Source organism: Sorex araneus, chromosome 4 (genome assembly GCF_027595985.1).
Source record: "Sorex araneus isolate mSorAra2 chromosome 4, mSorAra2.pri, whole genome shotgun sequence".
In the NCBI taxonomy this organism is placed as follows: Eukaryota; Metazoa; Chordata; class Mammalia; order Eulipotyphla; family Soricidae; genus Sorex; species Sorex araneus.
Genome location: NC_073305.1, coordinates 46,082,798 through 46,103,431, shown reverse-complemented (window position 1 = coordinate 46,103,431; position 20,634 = coordinate 46,082,798). Strand labels below are relative to the sequence as shown.

The following is a 20,634-nucleotide window of genomic DNA, read 5'->3' as shown; positions in this document are numbered from 1 at the left end:
AACACCAAAAGAAAACCAAACAAAAAAGGCCGCTGGAGGTACCTAACTAAGACCCCACATCTGGGGGGAGAAAATGTCACCTCCCGGCACCGGGCACTGAAGGAGCTCAGGTCCGCCTGCCTCTGCCCTAGCCAGTGCATCTTCACAGGAGGCGCCTGCAGGCAGGCAGAGGCATTTGGAACCCATCAAAACTCCCTAGGCTTCTGACATGGTTTCAGACAAGTTAAATTACTCATCTGACAAGCAGCCAGGACCAAAAACAGCCCTGACCACAAAGGGTCCCAGAGAGCCCTGTTCGTTCTGAAACCTCTGAGTGGAAATGGACCACAGACCAGACAATAGAGCTGAGAGTCTGGGAGAAAAGCGAGGACTTTGCCAAAGTCCTTTGCTCCAGAGTAACACAGGACAAGCCCAGACTTGCTGAGAACCCAGTCCCCTCGTCATAGGCCAGAAACACTACGAGCTCCTCTGCCGATTCCACCAAGTTTTTGTGTTGGGCACTCAGCATCTCGGCAAGAGAACAAACATGGGCAGACAGCCTCCTCTCCAGTGGTACAGCCCAAGAGCTGGCCAGCCCAGCCCTGTGCAGGGTGGCATGTGCCTGTCTGTGTCAGGGTGCACCCCACGGGCTCCCGGCCCTGCTCCAGGCAAATGAGACTAACTGTCCTACCTGTGTATGACTCTCATCTTCACACTCTGGTGGCCCTCTCTGCTGGGCTCAGATAAAGCAGGAAGACCCTGACATATGCCATGACACAGGACACCAAGCTTCCTGGGTCGCAGTGAGTGTCCCAGCATGGCCATTCAGCACAGCAGTGAGCAGCTTTATCACACTATCCTATCTGTGCTGCCACTTATTTACAAGTCATCCAGTGATTCACTGCTTGGGAAATACAGGAAGAAAGGTTCATGTCCCAGGGTCACAGTTCCAGCTCCGCAAGTCTCAGAGAGGTTACAAAGTCCCCTTGTCACTGTGGGGTCCCATCCAGGACATCCCTGCCAGTGTGAGGCTGAGCAGCCGTGCATCCTGCTGATAGGCCTGAAGGGACTGGGTCATTTTTTTTTTAAATTTTTGGGTCACACCCGGCAATGCACAGGGGTTACTCCAGGCTCTGCGTTCAGGAATCACCCCTGTCGGTGCTCAGGGGACGATATGGGATGCTGGGAATCAAACCTGGGTCGGCTGCGTGCAAGGCAAATGCCCTACCCGCTGTGCTATTGCTCCAGCCCCGGGACTGGGCCATTTTTGAGGCTAACACAGTAAGCCCCTGACAGTGCCCATACGACCCTAACCTGACAGGTTCCTGTCTGCACCCTGGCCCTGTGGGTGCAGGCAGTGTCTGCAGCGTCCCTGTGTGGGGAGGTGGGGGTGTGGCAGTGCCCCATCCTGCCCCTCCAGGGAAGGAGGACACTGAAAGAGAAAGTGATCTCTGGAGCCGAGGAATGGTCCAGAGCAGCCCCTTACTCATGCGGAGGCACCGGGACAATTCTAGAAAGAGCCACTGTGGCTGAGAAAATGGCAAGTTGGAGAGGTCAAAGAGATGCAGCCGGGCCAGGCTGGCCCTGATAGCGTGTGTGTGAGCAAACCTGCACGCTTGCTTCCCTGTCCCACGGCAGCATAGCTGGGAGGTGAACCTCTTCCTAGCAGAGCGACAGAGGGCTCTGGCTCAGGGCAAATGTGTGGTCAGGGCGCGAGGAGGATGGAGGGGGGCTTTCTTGGGAGGCAGAACACTCCTGAAAGCCGATTCTGGAGAAGAAAAAGGCTCTGCTTGGGGACCTCCACCGGATGAAAACCTGGAGAGTGGCCTAGGTCAGCACTTCCCAGAGGGGGTGCTGCGGAAGCAGTCCCTGCTGCTCTGTGAAAGCAGGTGTGCGAGGGTCACCTGGCGCTCACAGTGGCCCTCAGGAGGCTCAAGGCTCTGAAAGTGTCACCACCAGGAAGCATCGCAGTCGCCCAGGCTACCAATGGCCTCAAATCCCCGGCCTGCTCGGCCCCCAGCTCTGGGAATCTGCCGCAAGCTTGTGCCCTTTCCTCTTGGCCCTGAGCCCCGGATCTCTCCCAGCACCACGAGGCAGATGGAGCGCGAGTGGCCGAGGCCTCCCACTCTGCTGTTTTTCCAGGCACTCGGAGGCTGGCTCCCTTCCCACCTCCCTGACGGTGCCGGCCTTCGCGAGCCTGCTGTGTGGCAGGACTGTGAGGCCCACCAGGGAACGATGCCACCGTGCACGGCTCTTCCTGATCCCTACCCACCCAGCCAGCAGTGTCAGGCCTGCAGCCTGAGTGTGGAGGCCACCCGGGGAGCCCAGTGGCTCCTCTCTCCCGTCTCCTTAGCCTCCCTGCTCCTATGTGGCCAGGGGCTTCGAGCTTTATTTGGGGAGGGGTGCTTGAGGTGGGGGTTTAAGGTTGTTCCCACTGGGGAACCATTTGGTGCCGGGGAGTCAACCCCATGACTCCCGCATGCAAAGCATGTGCTCTGGCCTTTTGAGCCAGCTCCCCAGTCTATTTATTTCTGGTCTCTTGCTGGCAGAAAGGCACAGGCAAGCTTTCCTGGCCCTAATCACACTGTTCTAAATACTGGAGACAAACACTTACCTAACTGCTCGCTGCAGGGATGGGCCCGTTTCTAATCGCAGATGTAACCATCACGAGTGTGCACGCCCCCTCAGGAAGCCTCCACACTCCAGAGGCACTGAGTCATCCTTCCTCAGAATCTCACACTTACCTCTCGCAAACCACACGTCCCACACCCACAGCACCTCATGTCACAAATAGACCCCGACCTGTGAACAATTATTCTCACTCATTCCCCACCCCCTCGGCCCACGTGACCACATGGCTCCTGCTGCTAATCCCAGGGCCAGCCATGCCCGTGCCTGCAGTTGGCCACTCTCTGTCCCCCCAGTGTTTCCCCAGTGCAGGAGAAAGCCCGCAAGCCCAGTCAGTTTATTTCAAAGACGTTGCCCCAAATCAGCTAGCGGATGGCTGCACCCTGCTGTCAGGGCACCAGGAAGCTTCCAGGGGTTTGGCTGAATGCCCCCACTCAGCTGGGAGGGGGCCACTGTGGAGAGGCCCGAAAGACAGCTCAACAGGGTAGAGCTCAGGCTTTGCCTGTGAGAGCCCTAGGTTCCAGCCCTGCCATCGCATATTTTTCTGAGCATGACAGAGAACAAGACCTGAGCACTATTCATAGAGCAGTCTTCCCAGAACCTTTGAGTATGGCTCAAACAAAAGACAAAAGAATGGGGGGAGGGGCTGGAGAGATAGCACAGCGGGTAGGGCGTTTGCCTTGCACGCGGCCAACCCGGGTTCAAATCCCAGCATCCCATATGGTCCCCTGAGCACGTCCAGGGGTAATTCCTGAGTGCAGAGCCAGGAGTAACCCCTGTGCATCGCCAGGTGTGACCCAAAAAAAAAAAAAAAAAGCAAAAAAAAAAAAAAAAGAATGGGGGGAGGCGTGATGAGATGAGGCGCTAGGTCAATTGGATGGGGCTGTGATGTAAAGAGGAGACCAACCCATGGAAAAGGCCTTACAGTGACCTCTCGTGAGGATAGGCCACTGTCACCACTGGGGACGCCTTGGCCCAGTATGGCCTCTGCTTCACACTAAGACTGCCACCCTGAGTGGGGAACAGTTTCAGCCCATCAGGCCCAGCTAACAGGAACTGAAAATTGAGAAGGGACACTGGGACAATGGTGGAGGGATACTGAGTATGTGGTGCTAGAATATTTCATGTAAGAAATCCTACTACTAAGTTTGCAAACCATGGTGCCTAAAACAAAATTAAATTTAAAGAGAGAAAGAAAATCCCAAGATCCCTGCTGAAAGGGAGTTTCCTGTCTCCCTTAAAATCTTGCATCCCCTTATGAGTATTCCTCTGAGGAATACTCATCAGGAGAGGCTGATTGAGGCCAGGGACATCCACCTAACTTTGGCCCTCTCAAAATAAGAAGCCATGGGGAAAAGTTGTCCCCAAGTCTATCTTTGGCTCTCTCGAAGGCCATCTATCCAGGTCAAACCTGTCTAGGTAGGAAGGTGACTTCTAGGGTCTGGGATGTGGCTCAGGAATAGAGCACTGCCTTGCACGTGTGAGTCTCTGGATTGGATCCTCAGCACCACATGGAGAAAAAGAAAAAGAAAAGAGGAAAATGAATAAAAGAAAAAAGAAAAGAAAAGGGGGGAAAAGTCTCTTGTGTTCTGTGCTCTGGCCAGGCTTTCGGGAGGCACAGGAATCCCTGCGCAGCACTGGGCCCACAGCTATTGCCGCCTGAAGCCAGGAGACAAGTCACAGGAAGACAGACACAAGTGGGGCAAGGATGGTGGAGAGCGGAAGGGTGGTGGGGAGAGGCAGGACAGGCAGGGGGAGCCGGTGTAGGGTGGTTACCTGGGTGAGGTGAGGGTTGGGGTTGAACCCACACTGGTTGCACACTTTGCTGTGACACTGGGTACAGGTGTTGAAGTTTGGCTGGCTGGGGGCCGATGTGAGGTCCGAGGTCTTACAGATGGGACACAGCGTGCTGCTGGGAAGGGGGGCGATCTGGGGGACAGAGTAGGGTGATGTGGGGGTGCTGCCTCTGTCTGGCGACACAGAGGGAGAACGCCCTGATCTTTGCGTCCTGCTGTCTACTTGCAGCGTCCGGCGGGGGCCGTCAGCCTCCTGGCCTGCTGGGCCCTGGGCCCTGGTCTCCCGGGGGCTCTCGCGGCCCGGAGCAGTGGCAGAGGCTGGCTTCTGGGCTGCGGAAGCAGCTCTCTGGCTACCCAGGGGCTCCTTGGGATCCATTCTCCTGGAAACGCTGAAACAAGATTGAAAATGATGGCATTAGTGGCAGAGCTTAGAGAAAGAGCCCAAGCAGGTGACGCTGCCCCCCTCCCACCCTCCACAGGTGACCTCGTAACCACCGTTTACTGGGTGATGACTGTACCCCTATTGTACTCCAAGTGTCTCCCTCTTGAACCTCAGCATCAGGACATGTGGTGAGATCATGCACGTCCCCGCTGACGTCCCAACTAAAAGCAGGTTCTGACTCAGCGAGTCTGGGATGGAGTCTCTTCCTTTCCCCCTTGGTCAGGAACTGCACTGCACAGGGGATTAAGCTCAAGACCTTACACTTGGGGCTGGAACAATAGTACAGCAGGTAGGGCTTGCACAGGTTGACCCGGGTTCAATTCCTGACACCCCATAATGTTCCCTGAGCCCTACTGGGAGTGATCCCTAAGGGCAGGGCTGGGAATAAACCCTGAATACTGCCAGGTAAGGTCCCCCAAACAAAAACCAAAGACCTTACACTAGCCCTGCATGCTTCCAAAGCCTCTGAGCCACCTGCCAGACTCTCTCACTGGGACCCTGGAGCCCCAAAGCAGCTCGGTACATGGAGGAGGCCCCGGGGTTTCAGCTCACAGCCTTGGAGGTCCTATTCCATCTTCTGGGACCCTGGACTCTGCATTTTTATTTTATTTATTTTTTAATTTTTAAATTTTTTTTTTGCTTTTTGGGTCACACCCAGCAATGCACAGGGGTTACTCCTGGCTCTGCACTCAGGAATTACCCCTGGCAGTGCTCAGGGGACCATATGGGATGCTGAGAATTGAACCCGGGTTGGCCGCGTGCAAGGCAAACACCCTACCCACTATGCTATTGCTCCAGCCCTTTCATTTTTATTTTTATTTATTGATTTTTGGGACACACCTGGTGGTACTCAGGACTTACTCCAGTCTCTGTGCTCAGGGCCACTCCTGGTGGGACTTGGGGGACCATATGCACTGCTGGAGATTGAACCTGGACTGGCTATATATAAGGCAAGGCCCTACCTGCTGTACTCCTGCCCTGGTCTCAAGGGCTCTGAACTTTTAAGAATCTATGGGGGAGCTGGAAGCTGTCAGGGCGCGAACCCAGCATGCAGCTGACTTTGGTTCATTCTCTGGCCCCTGAGGACAGAGCCAGAGGTAAGCACTGAGCATCACCAGGTATGGTCCCAACACCCCCCACCACAAAAGAAAAATCTCTATTGAGAGGTCTAAAATGATTCGTGTTTGAACTGGGCAAGTCCTCATGTATGGGGACTGTTCACGTTCATGGATTCAAGCAATCGAGGATGCCAGTTGCTTGAACACAGAATCCGAGGATAAGAAAGCCCACTATAAGTTACATGTGAATTTTCAGTTACAGAAGAGACAGGAGGTTGTCTTCACCCCCTAATCTGAGCATTGTTTAGACAAGACTTGAAACCTATAAACTAGAAACATCTCGAGTGATTCTAAAGTCTAGAGCCTCAGGACCAGAAGTACAGCGGGTAGGGCATTTGCCTTGCATGCAGCCAACCCAGGCTCAATCCCAGGCATCCCATATGGTTCCCTGAGCACTGCCAGGAATAATACCTGAGTGCAGAGCCAGGAGCAACCCATGAGTGTTGCTGAGTGTGACCCAAAAAGACAAAAAAAAAAAAAAAAAAAGACTGCACCTGAAAAATCCTGTCAGAATCGTAGGGGGCAGAACCTGGTACTGGTCCCTTTTTCCTCCCAGGGTAATTGCAACACACAGTTTAGGTTCAGAACTGCTGTCCTAGCAGCTGTTATATTCTTTTCATCACTTCAGAGGCTAAACCCAGACAGTTTGGGGAGAGGGAGGGTGGGGCACCAAAGCCTGGTTAGTGCCATCTCCTTCGAGGTGAAAGGAACTGCCTTCAGGTGTCCTCCCACAGGCTGATGCCCCGCTAAGGCTAAGAGTCTGGCAATGAATCGCCTCTCCATCCACCCACACAAGGCAGGGTGGGGGCGAATCACCGCATTTAAACCTTGGAAGTGGCCAGACCCCCAACTCCATCTGAGCCGGCTCCACTGCAGGTGAGCCAACAGAGAGGCGTGGATCCATGAACTCAAAAGCGAATCGGACTGAAACTCAATTCTCTGACAGCCTTTCTCTTTTGATCCTACTTAAGTTCATTTCTGCCTCTTTTCCTTTTCCAATTTGAAAGCAGCTAAGCACAAAAATGTCAAAGGTAATGCTTGATATATTGCTTCCCTGAAGTTTGACATGTGCTTCAGTCTGGTCTCATTTGAGTGAAGACCAGCACCCAGGAGACAGGGCTGAGAGGCATTTTGGGTGCATAGCCCACACCCGCCTGCACAAGGGACCACCGGGCTGCTCCTGCCCCATCCTAGTGGGGTCTGACTAGGGGATTTTAACTTTGGTGTCCCTATAGCCATCTGCAAGCAGCCATCTGCTTGCCAAAATGATTCGGGTGCTAATGGGTACAACATCGTAAGACAAGCCATTTTGAAGGGGAGATGAAGGGCCCAAAGGTAAGGCCCCTCCAAAACCCTGCAATTCTTCCTACCTCCTAAAGAATCACAGGCGAGAGATACACCCTTGGATTAAAAAAAGACTCTTGCAAATGAAATAAATAGCATCAAAGTTCACTAGACCTTTTTATTTTTTCAAATTTATTTATTTATTTATTTTTGGCTTTTGGGTCACACCTGGCTAATACACAGGCATTACTCCTGGCTCTGCACTCAGGAACTACCCCTGGTGGTACTCAGGGGACCATATGGGATGCTAGGAATCGAACCCAGGTGGGCCGCATGCAAGGCAAATGCCCTGCCCACTGTGCATCACTCCAGCCCCCCACTAGACCTTTTTAAAAAAATCCACCAATAAGGCATACACACAGCTGTCGAACCTCACTTGGTGAGACCAGAAGCCTCTCTGAGTCATATTTTGCCATCAGCTGTAAGGTCCAGTTTGGTGGGGCCAAAGCATCTTGGACCCATAGCCAGAGCCTGGGTTTTAGGGCCTTTCAAATGGACTAATTTCTAGATATTATTTTAAAAAAGTTCCCATTTAGTTCATAGTTTCAGTATTTATTATTGGGGAAGGGAAGCACATCCAGCAGTGCGTGGAGTCATGGAGTTCTGGGGATTGAACCCAGGACCTCATACTAGCAAGATATGTGCTCCACCCCCGAGCCACATCCCAACCTCCAGAGCTTCATTTCACTTGAATCATTTTGGGCTAGAATTTAAAAGCACTCTTCAAACCCAGCCCAAAGCTCCAAGAGTTCTCTGTAACATGTGAGGTGTCTATAGCCCATTATAGGGTGCAGCCTGATGTGTGACGGGCAATCCTCCTTGGACACCAAGACTTTTTGTTCAATGTTGCATTACAGTGTAGGCTTTGGGGGACTTTCTGTGACAGCTAAGTATCCAAATCTAAGCTTCTTTTTTTTTTCTGCTCCACTGTAGAGATGATGAACAAATACAGGCTCTGCCCAGCAAAAGATGACAGGATGGGGCTTCCTGCACTCGGGCCTCCATCTGCCCGCCTGCCTCATGGCGCCCTGGCAGCCACACCGCACCTGGAATCCTGTTCCTCTCCTCTCCTCCTGGGACATTCCTATCTTCTCCTCCGTATTCAGTCTCCCTCCCGTCACCATCACTGACTACCTGCTGGCTGTCTCGCTGAGCAGGCAGAAGTCACTGAAGGGAATGTGCACATTTGTGGCCACTCAAGGGCTGTCCCGTTCTCACTTTCCATGCAAACATGCTTCTCTTATCCCCAGAGGAAAGGGACTTGGCACACGCTCTCCCTCAGTACTGCTCCTTTCTCTGCTACTCTTTTTTTTTTTTCCAGCAAAACTCCTTGAATAACTAACCCCATCCAGGGCCACCTGCTCCCCTCCACCCTTCCTCCCAACCCAATGCAACCTTAGCTTTTGCCCCTCGCTGAACAGGGTTCGCTCAGGTCACGCTTGCCAATGGCCCCACTGGCCACACAGTCAGATCCGACAGTCACTTCACAGCTCCTCTTCTCGCCTCGCCAGCAGCAGCACCCGACAGGCTGGGCACGCTCCTTCCGGAAATAAGCTCTTCACTTGCCTTCCACAGCACCACCTTCACCTGGGTTTCCTCCCCCTCCTGCCCACACTGTTCTAGCCTCTTTTCTTAGGTTCTTCCTCATTTCCCAATCCCAGAGCCCCAATTCTAAAATTGGGAGAACTCGGCATGTGGGCACATTCGTTTCTCTGAGGATACACAGTCCCTGAGTCTCAAGGCCCACCCAAACTTGATGCTTTAAATTCCATTTGCCACCCACCACTACCAGGCGTGTTTCTCTAGCCCAGAACGCTCCCTTAACGTCTCGTTTGCCTGAGTGTCAACTCTACATCTTCACTGAGGTCCCTTTACAAGTGGACTGTGAAGTCCCACAGCCTGGGAGCCTTTGCTTCTGGTCTCATCTCCTCTGCTCTCTCTCCCTCCTTCCGCTACTTAGGCTGGGCTCCCGCCTCTGCAGTTGCATTTGCTTCTTCTTTTTCTGGTGTGGGGGTGGGGTCGGGGGAGGCCCACACAGGCTGTGCAACAGGGCTTACTCTTAGTTCTGCACACTGGCATCACTCCTGGGAAGTCTTGGGGAGAACATATTGGGTGCCAGGGATTGAGCCTGGGTCACCCACATGCAAAGCAAGTGCCCTATCCATGGTACTCTCTCCCCAGCATTTGCTGCTCCTGATGCTCAAGTATCTGCTCTGCTGGCATCCTCAGGACACTTTCTCTGACCATTAAATGCAGCTTCTGGGCAGGAGAGAGAGTACCGGAGGTAAGGTGCCTGTTTTGCATGTGGCAGGCCCCAGTTTGAATCCCTGGAACCTTACGTAGACCCCAAGCAAAGCCAGGGGTAACTCCTGAGCACAGAAATAGTCTCTGAACACTATTGAGTAAGCCCCCAAACCCTAAATAAATAAAATGCAGCTTCTGTCCCTCTCTGTGGCATGGAGTACCTTTCAATTCATCATATCACATACTTACTGGTTTTGTGTGTCCTTTGTGATCCCCACATTAGAATGCCAGCTCTGTGGGCAAGGAAGCTATGTACTATTGCCATGTCTGTGTCCTAGAGCCTATCACAGTGTCTGCCACACAGTGGCAGCTTAATACATGTTCTTGAATAGATGCATGGGAAACATGCCAGGATGCATAACAGAAAAATGTGGCCCCAAAGTTTTCAAGAATTGAGAAAATACAGCACATACCTGGCAGGGCATTTTGTCCTTCCCTGGATCTGATCTCAGGCTAGAAAGCACTGCAGCACATCTGGAGTCCTCTCTGAACATGTGCTGCACCCCCGGCCCCACCACACAGAATTAGGTGGTCACAGTGGTGTAATTCCAACCCTCTCTGCAAGCTCCAACGTGAGCCAAGCACCTGTCGCACATGGACTCTAAAAGAGCCCTTGCAGAAAATCTGCTTTGGGTGAGACCCATTCCACTCATGTCATAGACAAGGAAACTGGCACTGTAGAAGTTGAGAAACATGTAAAGTGGTGGAGCCGGTGTTCATACCTACAGACCACAATTCCGCACTGCCACTCTAGGAGAGCCCAGTACAATCTAGAATCTGGATTACATACCTTTTTTTCCTGAAGAGCGATCTGGAAACTCCCTAAGAAGAGATCTCTGAACATTTTGCTTCCCACTGCAGCTCAGGAAGGACCCAGTTCCATACTCAGCCCAGTGGGGATGGCCAGAAAGCTCACACACACAGCACAGGGGACGAGTGTGTGGTGCATGTCCAGGGTGCGACTGAGTTAAGACAGCCATGATTTCGTGGGGAACCCCCTCACCTGGAGTTTGCCAGCAACACCGCGAGATTCCTGGAGAAAATGTCTCCAACCATGGACATTCACTCATTCATTTGGGACACTTGATCAGTCACAGTTACTGATTCCTGGACTAGTGCCAGGCCCTAGTCTGAAGAGATTATGTGTCATAATGAAAGTGGGACCCACAGGTGTTCATTGTATAGCTCTCATTTACATCTCATACATATTTTATAAGCATTCTTATATTCTTTATAAATGCCTATTCAATATTTCATTAAAATAAGAACACCATGTGAACCAGACAGGGATTCAGTCCTTGGGGAGCCTTCAGTCTAGAGGGGAGACAGGTGTGCAAATAAATCACTGTCAGACATCCTGCCACCAGGCCCGGGAGAGGGGCTGACATCTGAGGAGGCCCTGAGTCCCAGGAAACATGGACCTTAGGTCTTCAGGGATGGGGTTTTCTATGCCTGGTGAAAGGACAAGCTGGGCAGAAGGGACATGTGCAAAGGATCAGCGGCATGAGCGAGCCTGCTCGGCCATGGGAGCTGGGGTGTGAGGCAGCATCTCCACAGCATGGGGTGGCTCTGGGTGTCAGTGTGCATGCAGCTGCTGAAGGCTGGGAAGCCAGCGCCAAACAAGGCAGACTCCTAAGGTTTTCAAACATGGGAACTCTTGTGCTCTGTCTAGGAGATGAAGGTGGAGGGAAACTGAATAAGGCACCTGGGCCACGAGACAGGTCAGTGTGGGAAGGAGGCAAGTGTCAGCAGAAGTGCTCTGGCCTGAGGTCCAAAACAAGTGTTTTTTTTCCCCCTTAATCTAGGTATTTTAGTTATGTGTTTTATATTTTGGGCTTGGGGACCACACATGGCTGTGGTCAGGGTTTACTCCTGGGCTGTGCCCTGGTGGTGCCCAGGAACAAACTGGAGTCTACAATATGCACGGCGTGCACCTTACCTCCTGAGCTCTCTCTGCGGCCCGGGAGCCAGGGAGAAGAGGCACTGCACCGTGGGAGCCACACCGGGTGCACAGCCCTCCCCTCTCGGTCCAGCCGCCCGGCTCAGCACAAGGGCCTGTCTGTCCGTGAAAAGAGTCGTTATTGTCTCTGAGCACTCCTGTACACAAGCCCCCACGGGACCACACTGCTGGGGCAGTCTAGGGCCTCCTCCAGGAGAGCTCCACCACTGGAGGCCTCTCCACCAAGGGCTCTGCTGGAGGGCAGGAGTAGGAGGCAGAGGTGCCCACAGGAGAGCCCCGCTCTCATGGATGTGAATGTCCGACGATGTGGCACTTGAGGCCAGTGCACCCTTGGGGCAGCCACGGGGAGCCCTTCTTTGTATGTTTTGGTTTTAGGGCCACACCTGGCAGTGCTCAGGGATTACTCCAGACTCCGTGCTCAGAGGACCATAGAGGGTGCTGGGGATTTATTCAGACTGACTGTGTTCAAAGGCAAGAGCCCTACCCACTGTCCTATCTCTCTGGGTCTCCTGCTACTACTTTAAGGAGGACTAGGATAAGGTCAAGTGAGCAGGGAGCAGAGGGGCGCTACCATGATGCAGAAACATCACAGAGGGCGGGTAGGGGGGAAATGAGGAGAGAGCAGAGACAGGAAGAAGCAGCTAAAGCCCAGCGGCGAGAATAAAGATTCCACATCCAGGAAGCCAGACAGTCCTAAAATGGTGGAAAGGCACAGGGTGTAATTCTAGATAGATTTCTACCAGCTTTTCTCCCTTTCAGCACTTGAGGCTTTTAATTGATTAGTCAAGAGTGGAAGAGATTTAGCCTGGCAAAACGGTGTCCCAGGCTCAGGGGGGCTGCTGGGGAGTCCATTCAGCCACATCCACAGCAGCACCTCACAGCACCCCGGCCCTCTTATCTGTCCATGCCGTGACCATCACCCAGACATGAAGCCAGGGCCACAGCACAGGGGTAGAATGCTTGCCTTGCACACACCAACCAGGGCTGGATCCCGGCATTCCATCTGGTCCCCAGAGCCCTGCCAGGAATGACTCCTTAGTGCAGAGCCAGGAGCAACCTCTGAACCTCGCTGGATGTGACCCTCACTCCCCAAATAAGAGGAAATGACCCAAAGAGCAGGTCAGGGGAAAGGGGTGTGGCTAACAGGTCTTAGTGACCAAAGATGGATCGGGAGAAAAGCGGTCCTCCTGGGAGAGAAGCATCAGGCGCTGGGCCCAGGGAAGGAGCTGAGAGCTCCCCTGAGGGCTGCGCAGGGAGGCCTGGAGACAGCACTCCAGTGGGAAACCAGGCTGGCTCCACCTGGCGGTGTTGGAGAGCACTGCGTGGCCTGCTGAGGACTCTGGAGGAGAAGAAACATTTCAAGTCAGAAAGTTGGTAAAAGGCTGCTGGCGGGGTGGGTAGGTGTGGGGGTTGGAGGCCTGTGAACTTAAGGAAACTGCTTTTCTAAGAGCAGCCGGAAGAGTCCCACCGCTTCAAACAAGGCTCTGATACATTCATGGCTGACCTTTCTGTAACAGGCAATTAGGGCTGGGCAGATGCTGTGGGAGGACATGCGGCTTTGAGACCGTGCCAGGAAGGACCGTGGGGCCACCCTGTGCACGCTGGCAGAAGCAGGCGCCAGGGGCTGATGGGTGCAGACCTGGCTCCTCCTGGGAATGGAGGTGAAACTGTAGCAAATTTAAGTTTAGAAAAAAAAAATTCAGTTTTCACAAAGAAAACCTTTCTGGACCTGCCCAGCTTGTAGGTGAGTGACCTCCTACCCTTTTGGGGTCATGCCTCCCTGTCAAGAAACACAGCCACGAATTCCCCAATGTGTGAAATACACCTCCCTAAATGGGAAAGTTTTAAAGCACAAAATGGGAAAATAAATGCAAATCAGAGTGTTTAGCTCCATCCCTTCCCTGCTTGGCACACGTGTCCTAGCCTGGAGGCCACTGCCGGGGAAATTCCAGCCTTTAAAGGCACCCCTACTGCTGCCATCTCTGCTGCCCCATCAAAGGGGCTACTCCTGGGGGTTCACAGGGGACCACACAGTGTCAGGAGCTGAGCCCAGGATCCCATAGGCAAAGCACCGCCGCACCCCTTGAAGCTATTTCTCCCGGCTCTCTTTTTTGTCTTTTTGAAGTCCAGCAGCTTCACAGACCTGCTTTAGGGTTGACTATTTCATCTCAAGTTTTCTTGAAATAGAAATGTCTTTTCAGTGTGTTTCCTCAAACTAAAAATTTATGTGCTCTTTTACTTTCGGTTGGGGGTAGTTTTTTTATTTTTAAATTTTCTTTTATGTCTCTGAATATTACTGTGTTCCTTTGTTATGTTTTCTTCTCCAGGGATACTAGTTATACCTGATTTTAGTTTTCTTCCCTCCCTCCCTCCCTCCTTCCCTCCCTCCCTTCCTACCTTCCTTTCTTCTCTCTCTTTCTCTCTTTCTTGGCTATATAGGTCACAATGGGCATGTTTAAGGTTTAATTCTGGCTCTGAGTTCAGTCAGGACTCACTCCTGGCAGGCTCAGGGGACCATATGGAATACCAGGAATTGAACCCAAATTGGCCACTTGCAAGGTAAACCCCACACACATTACATAATTGTTCTGGCCCTCTTTTTAATATTTTTGTCTTTTTATTGTCCGGGGTGCTACCAACCTATGGTTCTCTTCCACCCTCTAATCCCATGTTCAACACCTTGGGCAAGTCCTCATCCCAGTAACTCCTTGTATGACATAGGGTTCAGAAAATGAAGCCGCATGTGCTGACTTTGCCAGTCTTTAAAGGGTGTTCTTGGGTTTGGCCTCTGGATTCTGGTCTCTCTACCCTAGTTCTGTAAATTTCCCCTCCCAAAAACCTCCCTTACTCCAGGCCAGTCTTTCCTGTGTTTCAAAACTGTTCACATTTATTGCCTCCGAGTGCTTGGGTGTTTTCAGTTTGGTTGAAGATTGGGTTTTCTTTGCTGTTTCTTGTTCTTACAGTTTTTAGTTGGTTCAATAAGGAGAATGGGCAAAGAGGTGCCTTCAATTCATCATATTTAACCAGAGACATTTTATAGCCCAAAACAAATACCATTTTCTTCTGGCTTTTCATTTGGGCCGGTTCTAAGTTTTCTAAAGAACATGGAGCCCTTTATAAATACAATTTAAAAATCTCAGACCTTATCCCCGGGAAGAAGAAAAGTACACATCATAAACATTTTTGTTTGATTTCAGGCGGCACCAGACTTCCTGAAGCCCATGGAGGTCAGACCACAGTGCCCTGCCCCCACTCCAATCAGAGGCTCTCCTGAAGCCAGGCCTGAAGCTTCTTCAGGGCCCTGGCCCAGCCCCTCCCATGCACCAGCTGAGCCAAACTAATGGTGTGGGGCCTCCCTGGGGCCCTACATATGCAGCCTCCTCACCAGGCACTGTCTGTACTCCCTGTCTCTCAGGTCCAACTGTCAGACTGAACATAAGGGCAGGGGTCCCAGAACCTAGTGTGGTTGCGATCCCTGTTTGCCAGTTGAAGGAAGTGGAAGTTTAGCAGGCTGTTTGAATCAGTGGATGAAAAACAAATTTGCATTTCAGCAACATTTGTGGGAAATGACCCTGATAAGGCTTGAAAGTAACATCCTTTAGGTGAGTTAAAATTATTTTTATACCATTAATTTTTCACAAAGGCCTGGTCCTGCCAAATATCAGAGTGTGAGAGAAAGGAATCCGAAGATTGGGTTTTGCTACGTTCCAGCACAGGAACTGGCTTGCTTAGAGCACGGTAGGAGGGAAGTGTGATTGCTTTGAGTGCCCTAATGCCTTCTTTCCCACTTATTCATGAAGCCTGAGTAACAGCTCATCAGTAGGAGATTCCGGATGGCTGCCGGGGAAGGGGGGGCCATGCAGGGAGCCAGGGGGACAGAGGAGGGAGGAGGCGTCAAGTGGGGAATCAGCGCAGCCACTGCCCGCTGAGCAGTCCTAGAAGCGCTCTTCAATCTCCATCTCCAGTGAGGCAGCCCAGGGGCCCTGACTGGGGGCATCAACAGGGACAGGAACTCAGGAACTCAGGAACTCCTTCCTCTGGGCACCCTGACAACTGAACCAGCTGCTGACATTTGGGGGAGCAACCACAATGTGTCCCTGCACCATGCTCAGCCTTTTAAATGTAGTTTCCTGGGGTGGGAGAGATAGTACAGCAGGTAAGAGGCTAGCCCTGCATGTAGTTGACCCAGGTCAATTCCCAACACCTCGTGTGATTTTCCCCACACACACCCCACACACACATCCCAGTTATTTTGGAAGTAAGTTTATAGTATTTTCTGACTTTTCTACAATGAGGGAAAATACCTGCAAGCCAGCCAGATACCCCACTATCCTTCCTGCCAGGCTCAGCCTTCTGAGAGATCACACATCTTTGCCATCTGCCCAGCCATTTCCTTGGCACCATGGCCAGACCACTGGTCACACACACACACACACACACACACACACACACACACACACACACACACACTCATACACGGTTTCCGGAAGGCCACAGCTTCCACATGACCCAGGAGTTTTGCTGGAGGCTAAGCCACTGAGTTTACTGCTCCCCACTCATCCCGGCTTGCAGAAAAGGGGCAACTCTGAGCTGTGACAAGTCCCAGTTTCCTGGCTCAGGGGAAAGCTCCTAAGGCTAGGAAGATCTAATCAGGAGTCAGAAGTCATTACATAAAGTGGAGCCAGCATTTCCTTGCTTCCAGCTCCTATGAATTCTACTACTCCCGCCTTCAGCCTAGAGGACTGAGCCACGCTAGTCAGCTCTTTTCCAAATTCTGCTGAAACCAGGAAGTCAAAACAAACTCAGAGAAAATTATGAATCTTTGTGACTCTGGAGGCATCAGGCTCAACTCCAGCCCCAACAGGGCACGAGGCAGGACTCTGGCACAGAGAGCACCACTGGCTCCTGCCAGTCTTCACCCTGTTCTGAGGACTCAGCGCTTAGCCGTTCTCAGGGGCTGCCAGGACATAACTATAGCTCACTGAGAAAGCCAAGGGCCTACTTAATCCCAGCCCAGTCCTAAGCACAGGAACTGACAACGCAGCTAGGGATTCAGTGCTTCAGCCAGACACCCTGCTCTACACGGATCCTGTGCTGAATCTGGAAACACCCCACTCTCTCAGGTGCCCCCCAGCCTCCTCTTCCAGACTTCCTAGGAAATCCCACCTGGCCTCAGTCAGACCCCTTAACTCCTTTCTCATGGGAAACCGGTACACTGGTAGAGGCAGAAGGAAATGCCAAGTTCTACTCCATGTAAAAACTGCATGGAGTAAATCTACTCTATATTAAAAAAAAAAAAAACCCACCTCCTTGTTGATGGGGCCAGGGTGATAGAGTACAGTGGTAGGGCACTTGCCTTGCATGATCCCTGGAGCCCAAACCGTTGCCTGAGCCCTGCCAGGAATGTTCTGTAAGAGTAGAGCCAGGAGTGAGCCTTGAGCTCTGCTGGGTGTGGCCCCCAAATGAAAAAAACAAATAAAAATAAAACTCTCTCTAGAGGCTGGAGATAATGGCTTGACAGTTGGAGCAGCTATTCATACCTGTGAGGGTCTGGGTTTAAAAGAAACAATTACCAAGTTCCCTTTAAATTTTTTTTTAAGTAATTGGGATTTCATCAACTTTTTTTTTGGGGGGGGCAGGGGGTGCACTTTTGTTGAGCCTCATCTAGCTGTGCTTAGGGCTTCTTCCTGGGTCTGTGCTCAGGGGCCATCCCTGCTTTGGGGACCATACACAGTGCTGGGGATTGTAGCCAGGTCAGTTTCCTGCAAGCAGGTACCTCCTCTTCTGTACTATCTCTCTGGGCCCCGATCTCTCTTTTGAAACCCAATGAAAAAGTATGAAAAAGGCCTGAGTAGACAATTCTTCAAAGATTTACAGATGGCTCAGAGACATATGAAAAAAAAAGTGTCTGTGATTATTATTAGGGAAAGGCAAATCAAAAGCACAATGGGATATCATCTCACTCCAGTGAAATGACCTGCATCAGAAAGACCTGAAACTACAAGTGCCGGCCAGGGAGAGGGTATGGAGAGAAAGGAACCTGGTTCTCTGCTGGTGGGAATGTAAAGTAGTACAGTTTCTATAAAAAATAAATTTATTTCCTTAAGAATGGAAATTCTACATGATCCAGCAATGCCACTGTTAGGTATTTATCTGAAGAATATGAAAACACCAATTCAAAAGTATAGATTTATTCTCCTGTGCCTGGTAGCATTATTCACAAGAGTTCAAACTTAGAGTCAACCTAAACGTCCACTAACAATAACTGGAGGGCTGGAGAGATAGTACAGTGGGTAGGGCACTTGCCTTGCACACACCAACCTGGGTTCAATCCCTGACATCACAAACAGGCCCCCTATCCCCACCAGAAATAGTTCCTGAGCACAGGGTCAGGAATAAGTCCTGAATAACACTGGGTGTGACCCACAAACAAACAAGCCTAGATAAGAAATGGTGGATGCCGACTGGTCAAGCCTTTCTGGAAAACAATATGGACATTCCTTCAAAAACTACAAATTGAGCTTCCATATGACCCTGCAATACAACTTCTGGGGATATATCCTGAGGATGCAAAAAAGCACAGTAGAAATGACATCTGTACCTATATGTTCATTGCAGCACTGTTCACAATAGCCAAAATCTGGAAACAACCCAAGTGCCCTAGAAGAAATGACTGGTTAAAGAAACCTTGGTACATCTACACAGTGGAATACTATGCAGCTGTTAGGACAGATTAAGTCATGAAATTTGCTTATAAATGGATAGACATGGAGAGTATCATGCTAAGTGAAATGAGTCAGAAAGAGAGGGACAGACATAGAAGGACTGCACTCATTTGTGGAGTACAGAATAACATCACATGAGGCTGGCACCCAAGGACAGTAGATATAAGGACCAGGAGGACTGCCCCATAGCTGGAAGTCTGCTTCATGAGTGAAGGGAAGAAGGCAGATGGAATAGAGAAGGGATCACTAAGAAAATGATGGCTGTAGGAATCAGTCGGGATGGGAGATGTGTGCTGAAAGTAGATAACGGATCAAACATGATAACCTCTCAGTGTATGTGTTGCAAGCCATAATGACCAAAAGTAGAGAGAGAGTATGGGGAATATTGTCTGCCATGGAGGCAGGGGGAGGGTGGGAAAGGGGGGGTATACAGGGATATCGGTGGTGGGGAGTGTGCACTGGTGGAGGGATGGGTGTTTGATCATTGTGTGATTGTAACCCAAACATGAAAGCTTGTAACTATCTCACAGTGATTCAATAAAATAAAAAAAGAAATAGTGGTAATGTTAATAGAATACTACTCTGCCATTAAAAAAAATATGAGATTGTGCCATTTGGGACAAAACAAATGGTGCTAGAGGTGATTATGCTAAGTAAAAGAAGTAAGAAAATGAATGAGCTGCCAGATGGTTTTATTCATATGTGAAATATAAATAAAGCAAACAAAAAAACCCAAGAAACTAAACACAAGAGGACAGTCAGCAAAGGGAAAGTGGTGCAGGTGGGAGGAATCGGGGGAGGGTCTTTTTGGTAATGGACTGCCTGAACACTGGTGGCAGTTCAACAAGTCCTGTACACATTCGAGGTGTAAGATCCACCCTTAAACTTCTAGTCTACTGTGAATTAAGGATAAACCAAGAAAAAGCAGTAGGAGAGGTGACTTCTTTGTTTAGAAATCAGATAAAATGGTTGCAAGCTTTTACTAGTAATACTTTGCTCACTTTTTATGTTCTATATAACATTAAAAACATTTTTAGGGGATTCAGGTATATCAGGGCGTTAAGGAATGATAGCGCTACATATCCAAACCACAGTCAGCAACACTGAAAACATGAAACCCAAATTTTAATAACCAAAATTTTAAAATGCCTGTGAAGATGGCAGATTGAGGCAGGGTAGAGGGGTCAGTGAAGGAGCCGAGGAATACTGGTGGAGGGAAGTTGACACTGGAGGTGGGATTGGTGATAGAATATTGTATGTCAAAAACCCAACTATGAATAACTGTAACTCACGGTGCTTTAACAGAATAAAATTTGGAGAAAAATGATTTTTTCATTTTTTTTTGTTTTGGTTTGGGTCACATCCAGTGATACTCAGAGGTTAGTCCTGGTTCTGCACTCAGGAATTACTCTTAAAATTGCTCGGGAGACCATATGGGATGCTGTGGATTGAACCCAGATTGGCCGTGTGCAAGGCAAGTATCCTACCCACTGTACTGTCTCCCTAAACTCTAAAAAAATAATTTTTTCAAGTATCCAAGTTTTATCATGTCATCAAATGCTAAAAGAAAACTGTCATTGAGCCTCAGCTTACACAATGAATATAATGGTAGAACCCCACCCATTTCCCAGAACTGCTTATTGGCACCCCACATTCTGTCACTTGCTCCACAGAATCCCAGGGTTCTGGGCTAGCTTTGGTGGCAGGCACAGAAGAAGCTACTCCAGAAGCTGAAGAATCCTGCCTCAGGGTAGAACCAGGCAGTGCTGACTCTGGAGATAAAATGAGAATGAACTCCATAAATTCTACCTTTGCCTTGAAGCTTCAAATTCATTATAATCCAGAGAACCAAAAAAATGCGACACTCCATCGGTCATACACAGCGATCTGAACTTAAATGGACACAAAATCTGAACTAAAGTGTGTTGGGTTTAAAAGCATTTTTAAAAGGTGCTTGTTGGAGCTGGAGTGAGTACAGCAGGTAGGGCGTTTGCCTTCTATGCAGCTGACCTGGGTTCAATCATCAGCATCCCACCTGGTTCCCTCAGCACAGCCAGGAGTAATTCCTGAGTGCAGAGCCAAGAGTAACCCCTGAGCATCACTGCCTGTGACCTCCCCCCTCAAAATAAAGGTTCTTGTCAAAAGGGCAGGCTGGGGGAGGTGAATATGAGGGGATGGAATCTGAGAACATTGGTGGAGGGAATTTGATACTGGTGGTGGGAACAATTATGTCTAAAACCCAACTATGAATAACTTTGGAAATCACAATATTTAATAAAATTTTTTAAAAGAAAAACCTACCTCAGGGGCCCAAGAGATACCACAGCAGGTAGGGTGC

General features: G+C 50.4%; 1 protein-coding gene across 6 annotated transcripts in view; it reads right to left on the bottom strand.

Annotated features, from left to right (window-relative positions):
* The window catches only part of BSN (bassoon presynaptic cytomatrix protein), a 98,000-nt gene that overhangs the window by 35,211 nt on the left and 42,155 nt on the right, over positions 1-20,634 (bottom strand). For all 6 annotated transcript variants that reach the window (XR_008629799.1, XR_008629800.1, XR_008629801.1 and 3 more), the window contains exon 2: positions 4,384-4,792. Coding sequence is in view for 3 of the 6 variants with exons in the window: in XM_055135967.1 (XP_054991942.1) it covers positions 4,384-4,792 (409 nt within the window). In the remaining 3 variants the exon portion in view is untranslated. The remainder of the gene's footprint in view (positions 1-4,383; positions 4,793-20,634) is intronic.